An 11797-nucleotide genomic window follows, 5' to 3' on the forward strand; every position below is an offset into this window, starting at 1 on the left:
TTACATATGTGTATAAAAAGCAGCAATATAATAGTGGTATAAAAATGAAATTCGCTGTTAACATTGAAAATAATGCATTACGTTATAGGCTCAGATGCTGCAAACATGTTTGAAAAGCTGTTTGCAATATATTTTTATTGGCAATATATTCTCTCTTATGGTTATTTCGCCCAAACTATAATATACCTAGAAACCGCTAGGCCTTTTGCGAAAACCTTTGTACATTTCTAGAAAGCTCAAAAAAATATATTATGTGTAATTTCCGACAATCTAAAACGGTAAACACACTATGCGACGTTAACGTTTAAACGATTTCACGGTGAAGGGAGGGGAATCGCAAACAGGGTCCTATTACATATAACAATGGCGCATCAAAACTATTCGTCGAGACTGTTCTTGTTAAATTGCGTCGCAAGAAACCCATGCACCCCTTGGTTTTGCCTGTTCATACATTAAATCTCGAAAGACTGAGAAAAACCGGAATTCTAGGTATGATTTGGTACGCCAGGGACCCCTACCCGTTGTATCCTTCGAAAGGTGTGCCTAACACTGCATCTGTATTTCGCTTGGAAGAAATGCGGAACATCCTTCGTTCCTTCTTTTGGACTGTTGAAGACATTTAAAAACCGTTATGGAAAGCAGTCAAGCAATCTGCTTTCTTTTCTTTCATGCACCCTACCTTTCTGGCGGCAGGTGATAATTATTTTCGTTGCAGATGGTATATTCAATATGTCTTTTGGTAATGCGTTTTGCCGTTAAACTTCATACTTTCCAATCCCATTTAATAATGTTTCTAATCAGTAATATATTGCCTGCCTGCTAAAGATCATCAAAATATTCTGACTAAAGTTCGTGCTCACAAGACGCCTTTTGTTATTACATAGGTTTTAAACGATTTATGTCAGAAAAATGAACAAATATACTGGAATCTACAGAAATAGAACGAAAAAATGTCTGACAACGATCAGTCGGCAACATTTTTGCGTAAGTATATTCAATACTATTAGGATTAAATCTCAGTTCAATTCAGATGATGCAGGTTCCACCCATAAATTTGAATGTCATGTTGAATGATGTTTTGCTATGTATAATGGTAAAGGTAATATAGGACATTTATGCACGATTTTGATTGCAGTTATCCAACATTCTTCCATTCCAGCTATTCATTCTATTCCAAGTATTGCTAAATAGACTAGCAGTTAAAATATCGATTTCAAATGTATTTGCAAGGCTTCACAAAGCATCCACGATGGTGTAGCGTTGACATGCTTCCAACAGTCGGTTATACTTTGCAGAACGATGCAGTATTTCTGCTGTTCAATTTATTATGTGTGTTTGAACTGGTGTTAGGTTGTGTTATGAGATTTTAACGAATTAAATGTTTCGTTAAAACCATAAATGCTCTTATTTTTTATGCGTGTCAGTGTAAAAGTAAAATGGCATTGCGATTATATTTTGTTTTAATTAATACGTTAGTAATACTTCATCAATACAAGGTTCAAAATGTCCCGGAAACATACGCGATTCATCGATTTGAATGTTTACAAAACGTTAAACATTCTACATTGTACGACTTTGTCACTCATGTCGAATCTATCAACAAGGTAATTACAATAGCAAATTTGATGCAAATTAAAACCAACGAGACACAACACTAATCATCTTTTATGTAAGTGGATGAAATTTGTAACTTTCGTGTCAAGCGACCAGAAACCGCTTGGGGTAGGTAAATTATACAAAACGGTGATTGGTGCGTACACACTCGAAGGCTTACAAACTGTTTATGATTGTCACAAATAGATTTTTACCGTTGTAGGACCCAACATAATTCTACTGCGCGTGATTGAATACCGTCCATTGGAGTACATCATCCTCGAGTCAGCGGTAGAAAATAGTTTTCTTCAAATAAATATTGAACTATATTTTTACCACGGTTGTGATGAGAAGCTACGCTCATCGGATAAAAACCATTCTGCATGTAATTCACTTACTTCAGTTGTACCAGAAAACAGAAATTACGTTTTTAGGCATTCAAACAACGGAATCAACTGCACTGGTTTCCGTGTGATAGTTTTTTTCCTCCATACATCATATTTATTTCAGGTAAACTATTTCTATAATGTTCAGTGGAAACCATAAATCAGCATACTGAATTGACAATAGCAACACACTTTAAACATTTGTTTTCTTTTTTTCCACAGAATACTATGGGTTTGATTTTTCGACACATTCTTAGCCAAAAACTGGATCAGGCTTTGGCCAACCTAATAAATATGTTGCCACATGTTGAAGAGCATAGCTTTTTCGATAGATCACAATCAATGATCGTCGAAACATGCTAAATCCATTCCGCCAGAGGGTTTTCTGTTGGTCGCTCAAATTGTCGTACCAGTGGTATGGCAGTGCTGTTAAAAATCCTTTGTATAAATTCAGTTAGTTGCTGAAATTTTAAAAAAATCCTTAAAATACTTTAATTGGTATTATCGTTAATGAATATGATTACCATTATGATATCTCCTAAGTCAAAACCATCAACGCTTTGCGAAAGAAACAACATAATTAAGACTGCAGCCATCGTGCACCACTGATAGAAGCTCTTCATAAACTGTCTAAGATCAAATTACCTACCAGAAAACTGCATGAACCTAGCCATCCGCAACGTCTAATCTGTAGAGTTAGAATCGTATTGGAACAAATAAAAATAATAATTACAACGTTTAATAGTTACGGATGATATCCTGCTCAGCCTGAAACAAGTAATTTAATCTTTTTTATGCTGCATTTACTCTCTGCCCTTTCATGTTTCAGTACATCGCAAAATTTAAGGTCAAAAAGAGACATGTAGACCGAAAGAGAGAAAGAGAAGAATAGATAGCTTATCATAAAACAAGATAAACGAATCACTGATAAACGATATGAACCTTCAACGAGTTACGTCGCCAGCAATTGACCTGGCTCATTGAATCCAGTGTAGCGTACAAAGTGGGCTTAGTAAGCGTCGCGACCACTTCGAAAGCGAAGCTGTTTCCGGTATTAGCTGCAAGTTAGTTGTTACAATTATGTGGGAAAAAAATAGTTATAAACTGATTAAATCTCGCTCCAAGCCTGTAATATTCATACAATCATTAGTGGCAAACCGATTTACTCGAAAGTACGGCATTATCTGTATTTTGTTATTCGTTATTTTAGCCATTCTCTCGTATCGGAGAATATTATTTGTGAGTATGCTTTACTGCTTGTGGTTATAGCGCATGTCAATCTTATTTTCGTGTTTACAGCAAAAGTACATCTATCAGACATTGCCTCTTTACCAGAGGTCTGTATCGTTAACATTCGGTAGCAGCCATGAGTTCGAAGGAACGATAACTATTCAAAACGATCGCTGGATGAATATTGGAGATCCAAAGAAGAGGTTTAAACTATACTCTGCTTACTTTGACCCTCGACTGGAAATCGTAGGTGAGCGATAGGTCGATAGTTGAATGTTGGATTAAATTTTAACATTCCTAACTTACCGTTTAGAGTCGTATGATGTCCCAGATGGATTCCTTCCATTCGGAAGTGTGCGTGTCTTCGCCATACTTCCGCTGCAAATAGAAAAGTCGGCCGTATTTTGCAACTTTAGGTATGATGCAGCTACTGCACGCTAGAGCAATCATCATATCTGTGTAGTAGTAGTAGTAGGAGCGATAACGCTTTGATAACATCCCTTTTATAGATCAGATAACACATACGAGGCACAACATCAGGCCGACCAGGTGGAAGCCGTACATGAGCATTGGAATATGGAGTTCGCAGCAAGTTACGTTATATGTAAACTTGCCGGCAATATAAACAAACGAACAATACTTTTACCAGATGAGGTAGCTCTTAGCTATCACGCTGAGCCAAGCATGCGAGAAGCAACCGCTTTCATTCGGATAAAGTATGTTCCGTAGTGATGTTACTGTCTTAAATCAAACATTACATTTTCGCGAAAACATTTCTTTTTTCAAAGATATCCGCGGACTGATATGCTGTTCCAATCGACGCCACCGAACGGATTGGCAGTATGCGTTGGACCTATGCATCATAACTTTGGATATGCTCTTCGGATGGTTGAATTCTTCGAATATTATATTTTGAATGGTGCTGAACGATTTTACGTGTACAACAAAACGGCAACTGACGAAGCCAGCGCTGTTTTGCGGCACTATGAAGCGGAAGGTTTGGTCGAAGTCTTGGATTGGGATTTTGATGGTAAATATAAACAGCTATTAAGAGAAAATGTGCGTCACCTGCACTAAAATTCCCTCTAACTATCGTTTTGCCATTGCAGGGTACCAGTTCGAACATGAACTACGTTATGAAGGAATTTTTGTTGCACTTAATGAATGTTTCTATCGTTCCACTGTTACCGGGGGATACCGATACACGGCCATTGTTGATTTCGACGAGTTACTGTTTCCGGCAGGCGATAACGAATCTTTGCTCGATTATTTGCAATCAAGAGATCGCTACGATGTACACTCGTTCAATTTTAAAGGGGTATTTTTCTACGATATCTACCCTACCGACCACGCGCAAGTTCCACCCTGGGCAAACAATACCTATCTATATACTCAAGTACGCAACGTGCGAACTACAAACCCACTCCTTCATCATAATCGTAGCAAGTATGTGATGAAAGGCAGGAATGTCGTCGAAGCTGGTAACCATTTCGTGTGGAAAGCAATCAGAGGTGAGTTTAGTTTGTCTTTCCAGTACTTATGTACCCCTAGAACTATTAACAATGATGGACCTCGAGAAGGTTTTACTTTTTAAAATCAACCCACTGTTCAGACGTAAAATTCAACCTTTAATATTTCATATATGGATCGTAGATACGCACGAGTATCCTGTTCCTGAAAACGAAGGACTGTTGCTGCACTATCGTGATGGAAATCTGGGATACGATTACGAAAATCATATAATTGATAATCGTGTTCGAAATCGTTTTGGAGATAAATTATGGCGTCAGGTAAATCAACGATGCGCTCTAATATTTTCCACTTCGATCGCTGCTAAAGGTATCTGTCCTTTAGGAACAAGCTACAATCAAACTAGATCACTAAGCTAATCATACCGAATGTTGGATTCCTTTGGTTTTTAGAAGCTTTATTAAAAATACAAATAGTTATTATAAAATCATAAATTAGTATTTGCTTACCATGCTATACTGGAGGAAGAAGATCTACATCATTTGATGTAGTTAAATACATATTTGATGGTTCCGGCATTCCTAGTGATCCATAATCACATACTTATCCGCTTATGATGAGGTGAACCTGAGATTAATGGATATTCTCGACTTATCTATCTGATTAGTTCATGTTGCTCAGTTGGATCCATTCCGTTTGCGATGTTATAAGTCATGATCGGTTGTGTCGTTGCGATGATTTAAGTCCCCATCATCCGGTTGATCATGCCCGTGTTTTCTGGCCATCCTCGAGCAACCCTTTCCCCCCAAATATATCTACAACGTTCTTGTCCTTGGATTTTGATGGGATTATTGCTGCGTTACTGCTATCTGCATACACGTCTTCCTTCGCACCGTCCGGAAGAATCACTACATTCTGTAGCAATCCCACACTTTCATCGTTATCTTCCCTGTCCATTAGATAGCTAGTTTCAGCTAAGGACGACGGTCGCGGTCGTCCACCGTAGGCAGAGCTAGTAAAGGAGAGAGTAATAAAGCTCTGCTTTTAATGGTTAGGAAACATGAAAAATAGCAGTAATAAATAGAAGCACTACTAAAGCATCAAGCATGTTGGAATTATGCGGTATTCATGCTGCATTATCCATTCCAAGCAATCTGTTTTTCATTCAGCAATTTCCCTCGCTCTATTCGGTTTTTAGTACGAAACGTATGCATTGTCCAAATATAGACATTTACAATGTTCATTTTTTTAAATAGCCTTGAATGATTTTCGATTACTAAATGATTCGACAACCTTCATTAAAGCCTATTCTCACATCACATCACAGCCTATTCTCACATACTAATTAAATCGGTTAGGTTTAAGACTTAGTGCCAAATATATCTAATCATACATTCGCCGAGTTGCGTTACGCAAACTGAAATTGTACTTGAACTATAGTTATAGTCCAAGAGATATAATCATTTGTATTCTGTTAATGTTAAAAACATAAAATAATAAAATAATAATAATGTTATTGTTAAAAACATAAAATAATAGTAATAAAACAGCTCTTCCTTTCTTCCTTATATTGCACCTCGTGTTCTGTCGGAACAACTACACCCCCCCCCCCCCCCGCCCTTCTATCTCTCTTTCTCTCTCTTTCTCTCTCTCTCTCTCTCATTCTCTCTCTCTCTCTCTCTCTCTCCCTCTCTTTGTTTAGTACAATGGTGTATGTGCAAGAATTGCTGCCGCAAACACTAATTGAACTGTGCATAGATGTAGTTATCGCCTCTACCGGTTGGTGTCATTATGTTTTTAAAATGTTAATAATAGTAGAACAAAGTACTTCCCACAAATCAAATGCGAAAAAACTGTTTCAATTGCTCATCTTTACTCTTACTGTACATATTAAGTATACACACCAAACGTCCGTCTTTAAAAAAATGTTAAAAAAAAGTATACACACTGCGCATCCGTTTATCAAAATCACAAACTATCGATCTACACCATGGTAAATTCGATCGTGTGTTAAGTCATATTTAATTGCACAGTAACTGTTTCCTTTTTCTAGTAAACTTTATATACAAAAAAAATCATATTTCACAATGTGCTGCGCTATACCCATTTGTTATCCTACAAAAATGTTTTTGGCGCGCATGCGATCAACAGCAGTAAATACTCACCTTTGTTGGCGGTGGTCATTATCCCTCGAATAGTCAGATCCACGATTGGCGTACGTGTTGCTCGCAGAACCACCGAGAGAACCAGCGGAACCTGTGTGATGTTCGTTATATGCACCTCCTTCGCCTGTACTTGGTTGGTACGAACCATGTGCGCTGGGGCTATTGCTACTTCCATAATGTTGGCTACCGGTACTGATCGGTCCACCGCTACTCACGTAGCTCCACGATCCACCAGAAGAAGAAGGTCGCGGACCGTACGAGGCGGTACCACTTGCCCCATGGCCTCCATGACCACTATAGGACCCGCTTTGAGAGGGCGCTTGCTCAGGATATCGATTGCGACAGCAATTCGGGGAGGAATCGGCCGAATTATAGTCCGGGCGGTCGGGACTGCTTTGATGCACAGAGCTCTCTGGCCGGTATCCGTGTGTACCGTGACTGCTACTACTAGTACCGTATCCAGTATGAATTGTCCCAGGTGCCGTTGGGCCGTGAAGCGACGCGTGTGCAGAATAAGAAGACGATGGCGATGCAGATGATAAAGATGATGTTGATGATGAGGATGAGGAAGAAGTTGTTGGACGACTTGCAAAATAATAACCACGTCCAGAATTATCAAAACCAGATACTCCTCTGGGGGGAGGAGTTAGGAGGTGAAGCAGCATTATAATTTTGTCGGATTGAATTTGTTCTTTGTGTTGGTGGAAAAGGGGGTTATTTAAATGTGTTTTGTAAATTGGGTCAGGAAAATGAATAAAACGAAATAAACCGCTTGTTATCCAGAAACCAACAAACACCAAACTTAATCCTAAAATGATTAATTCTTATTAAATACATTAAATTCAGCTACATAAACGACTGTGAAAAATAATTGCATTAATTTAAGCGAGCTACTTGTTACTAAATGTATATTAGTCCACTTGATATAAGGCGTGTATTGGTTTTTATATGGGTTCATCTTTCCATTCTTCTTGCAACTTTGCAAAAAGATTCTATCTAGAACATACTCTCATTAGAGCTTTATAGCAAAAGTGATTGATATTCGTTTGTGCTGTGCCTGTAATGTAATACGTCTTTTGTATAATAGAAATCCTCTACCTGGTACCATGTTCCAATTCTCTACCTAGAACCATGCAGCACCATATATAAGATGTATTGATGACTAGGTCTCTGCAAACGATCCTTCGATTTTTTTTCTTCCTCTTATTGATGAATTCACAAATTAAGATGTTAATCATCCTTTAAAATGAATATTTTAATCACTTTGCGCTTATAGTGTAGTGAAAATGTATATTAAACGCAAATCAGCGTTTTGCAATGACTCTACACGCTTTATTTAATTCTTTATCCATTTAACAGATAACTCTTAATCACTAGAATCGATAGTTTAGATGCTCTTTGTGCTAATAGATGTATAGTAGAGTTTTCTAAGAATGATTCAAGGAATGCTTGCAACGCCTAGGGCAACAGTATAAGTGGGCAGTAGCAGCACTTGCAGTAGAAGTAATTGTAACACCGATAGGCATCAGTAGCTTCAGATATAAACACAGTCAAATTGTGAGCTATTTATCCACTTCATTAGGTATGCTGAATTGAGCATGGTTGAAGCACATTTAAAGCAAAGCATCTATTTACACCTTTTAACCCTTTTTGCATTCTAAGAAACGCTACAAGCTTTCATTTCTATTGGACATTTGGAACAAAGCATAAATTATTTTAATTGAAGCTTTCTAGGGTATACAATTTTTTCATTTGTATAGTTTAAGCTTTTAATAGTAGGAATAATGATAGTAGTTGTAAGGATAAGGGTTGTGAGGGTAGTACCTGTACGTTTCGTCCCATGGCCGGAAATTTTTCTGATCATAATAACCGCGATTACTCATTCTGTCGTCGTAGTGTCCATTATAATAGTCTTCGAATAAAATAATATTATGATAAAAAATCAAGTTAATGCTTTTTACTACACGCATCATAATATTTAGTCTTACCCCGATTATTCATCCCAGCTCCTCCTCGTTGGGTCATATAGTGATTGTAGTATGGATCGAGATTGTCATAGCCATTTCCCCGATAACCGTACCCACGCATCATTTCGGTGTAGTACGGCATTCTGCTACTTCCTTCGTAGTAACCGGTCCTCATAGCCATACCTGGATAGCCGTTATAGTTTCGATCATCTGGACGCTGTATGTAACGATCGTATTCCATACTAATGCAAATATAACGTGTCATTAAAATTGGTGATGATAACATTTTCGGTTCATTCTTGCTTTTGATATTTACCCGTTCATGAAGGGCGGAGGTCGGTAGCTCTGAGAGCCATACAACTGCTGTGCTTGGTAATAGGAGTTCATTGCAGGTTCTCCTCCACCGCGGTAACGATCCTCATATGATTCCGGCCGATAGTACCAATTACGATCGTCGTAAATCGACCCCATGCCACTGTAGTACCCTGTGATGCCTGTCGGACGACCATAGGTACGCATATCACGTTCATATCCCGGTCCACAGTTTGTACAACGACCTCTTGCATTATAGTCATCCCGAGCACTCCGATATAGGCTTCCCAAAGACATCGGCATGGGAGGTGAGGATGGCGATGGAGAGCTAATGAGCTTTCCGGAGGCAACAGTACTTTCACTGGCTAAATTGCCATTAGTAGATTGCGCTACTAGTACGAGTAGTACTACTGCCAGATACAACTGTAGATCAGAAAAATGAACAATTGAAGGACGCCATTGATTAAGCATCACATTTACATACTCGCCCTAATCTACTGAAAAAAAAAGTATTAAATCAACACTGATTGATCGAACTGTTATATTTAAAAAAATCCATTTCCAACATTCCGGTTATCAAAATCATATCAACCGTCATTAAAAAAAATGTACATATGCTGCGCAATCATTCCGTTCCAATGCTTCAGGTAATCTTGATTATTTCCTTTTGTCGGACCATCGTCATAATGTGTGATTCCGCTCATTAATAATAATCACTAAAGTGTTCTCATCTATTCCAGCAATAATGTTAACCTCGATAACGTTGATATTTACACAGTTCATGAACTGTAACATATCGAACAATAAGCTGGAAATAAGATAAATTTTAAAAGTTTTGCCTTAAACTGCACGCCCTACGCTGCTCACCATCATTATTTTATAATTATAAGCAATGTAGCCTTAGTAGCACAGCTTAAACTTTGCCGTCGTTTTTGTTTCATCATTTAATTCAATTCTTGATGATGCATTCTCCAAATTAATGTGTACGACATTAATTATTATTATGATTATCAGAAAAAATCGAGAACCTGTAGTAAGCTGCAACAGATCGATCAATGATTTCAAGCAAAGTTCAATGACTATTTATCAAAATAAAAGATTTGATGTTAACTCGAAATTTAACAAAATTTCTCAATTTAAATGTATAGTAATTTTCGAAAATACTTTGCTTTATCTAATCGGGTCACAGCACAGTTAAAACACAATTTTATTCCACAAGCCATGTAACTAGGAGAATGTGCCCCTCGCAACAAAAACCCTCTTTAACCGGAAATGTTGCAACTATGGAATGTAATTCTTCTAACCTACTTTTCTTGCTTTCCATTGTAACTCAGAATGATGTAAACAGTCCGAACGATGCTAGTACACAATCAAAATGAAAGCATACAGGGTTTTACGCTTCATTTGTTAACTTGAAATGGGCAAGAGCTTTCATAAAGACAAATAGTGTAACGAAACTGGCTAAAACGGTTCTGAACAATATATATGCAATACGAATGCTTGTCAGCAATGACACGCTACTCGCACAGCTTTGATCTAAAATTGCTTACCTTCATCACGCTCATCAATTTTTTTACTCTTAGTAAACAATTTTGTTACTTTCAACGTCGATGTTTTTCACTTTTTTTGCTCGAGATTTATGTTACTATACTACTCGAATGTCTTCAGCAAAACGATTTTAGTTTTTTGTATTTCAGCCAACATGTATGCTAGGGTTCATAAAATATCCGTTGCGAATGATTGGATCACACAGGAAGAATTCTAAACCAATAATATTGCAATAAGCAACTAAAACACACCACACTCAATCGTACGATACTAAAAGCTCGCCGACTGTTACTTATTCGTTCACTGTGTCACACGTGGCACATTTAACTATGAAAACGGAAAAGCTTTACGATCCATCACTGTCGACGGTTGACCGTAGAATCAAGTGAGAACACTCGTGTGGAAGCATTTTATATAATAGTTCTCTCTTAATTTGAGATCAACATTTTCCACCAAAGCCTTTTTCCATGGTGACGGGAAACTACCAGAGTTGTCTGTGCCGTCGGTGGAGAAGGGATGATTTCATTATTGCCACACTATGCTACCAGAAGCGCCAGCCAGGGTGTATCAGCCTGTGGTGTATCAGCTAAGAGGAGAGTTTTTTTTAAGCAATGCGCTTATTCATTGGCGGTTGTTGGCCGTCACATTGCCGCCTTCATAATTAGCGTAACACATACAAGTTCTACGCGCATACACCGCTGGCACTAGACCGTGGTCAAAAATAGTTCAACAGTTCATTGTTCCACCCCCCTAATCCAGGTGCCGGGTATTTTTTGGCGGATTGTTGTTCAAGATAAAGATATGAAGAGCGAAAGAGTGAGAGACAAAGAGAGACAAAGAGGAAGATAGAGAGAAAGAGAAGTAGCTGGTGTAGAATAGAATAGTGTGACAAGTTCACATATCGCAACGGTCACCAGTCATTCCCCTCTATCGTACCGTAAAATTCTGTGATTATCGTTCCCTGATGATCATCTCTCGCAGTACAACGGAGGGCTGTGCATAGACGCGTGAAAACCCCGACGATGTGATATGTGTGTATGTAACTGCGCAGACCAACGCATGATTGTCAGTCAACGTGGACATTAGCATTTTCCCGCCTGTGTCTGCTTGATGATTTTACATTCTC

At 38.2% G+C, this 11797-nt stretch overlaps 2 protein-coding genes and 1 long non-coding RNA gene across 3 annotated transcripts; 1 reads left to right on the forward strand and 2 right to left on the reverse strand.

Moving 5' to 3' along the window:
• Nucleotides 1-2312: 2312 nt before the first annotated feature.
• LOC125956014 (uncharacterized) lies at nucleotides 2313-2581 on the reverse strand. The gene is made up of 2 exons (XR_007469128.1): nucleotides 2504-2581; nucleotides 2313-2440 (listed from the first exon to the last, which is right to left on the reverse strand). It is a non-coding gene; the product is annotated as an uncharacterized LOC125956014 (long non-coding RNA).
• Nucleotides 2582-2973: 392 nt separating this feature from the next.
• On the forward strand, nucleotides 2974-5387 carry LOC125956012 (uncharacterized). Its single transcript, XM_049687441.1, has 7 exons — nucleotides 2974-3218; nucleotides 3279-3459; nucleotides 3523-3625; nucleotides 3719-3925; nucleotides 3998-4239; nucleotides 4319-4720; nucleotides 4863-5387. Exons 1-7 carry the CDS (start codon nucleotides 3060-3062, stop codon nucleotides 5096-5098), a joined length of 1530 nt encoding a protein of 509 aa, XP_049543398.1. The 5' UTR covers nucleotides 2974-3059; the 3' UTR covers nucleotides 5099-5387.
• A 54-nt stretch (nucleotides 5388-5441) lies between these two features.
• On the reverse strand, nucleotides 5442-11020 carry LOC125955755 (uncharacterized protein DDB_G0271670). Its single transcript, XM_049686900.1, has 8 exons — nucleotides 10674-11020; nucleotides 9128-9546; nucleotides 8806-9053; nucleotides 8669-8756; nucleotides 6845-7477; nucleotides 6656-6662; nucleotides 6298-6329; nucleotides 5442-5691 (listed from the first exon to the last, which is right to left on the reverse strand). The coding sequence occupies exons 1-8, from the start codon at nucleotides 10686-10688 to the stop codon at nucleotides 5442-5444; spliced, it is 1692 nt and encodes a 563-aa protein (XP_049542857.1). The 5' UTR covers nucleotides 10689-11020.
• Between the last annotated feature and the right edge of the window lie 777 nt (nucleotides 11021-11797).

Source organism: Anopheles darlingi, chromosome 3 (assembly GCF_943734745.1).
Source record: "Anopheles darlingi chromosome 3, idAnoDarlMG_H_01, whole genome shotgun sequence".
Classification (NCBI taxonomy): Eukaryota; Metazoa; Arthropoda; class Insecta; order Diptera; family Culicidae; genus Anopheles; species Anopheles darlingi.

Excerpts from the sequence above, each read along its gene's own strand:
- LOC125956012 (XM_049687441.1), top strand. The coding sequence starts at position 3,060 with ATGTGGGAAAAAAATAGTTATAAACTGATTAAATCTCGCTCCAAGCCT. Across the intron at positions 3,626-3,718 it reads GCCGTATTTTGCAACTTTAG|ATCAGATAACACATACGAGG; the intron begins GTATGATGCAGC and ends TCCCTTTTATAG. Across the intron at positions 3,926-3,997 it reads ACCGCTTTCATTCGGATAAA|ATATCCGCGGACTGATATGC; the intron begins GTATGTTCCGTA and ends CTTTTTTCAAAG.
- LOC125955755 (XM_049686900.1), bottom strand. Across the intron at positions 9,054-9,127 it reads CCTCCGCCCTTCATGAACGG|TATGGAATACGATCGTTACA; the intron begins GTAAATATCAAA and ends TATTTGCATTAG. Across the intron at positions 8,757-8,805 it reads TAAATATTATGATGCGTGTA|ACTATTATAATGGACACTAC; the intron begins GTAAAAAGCATT and ends TTTTATTCGAAG.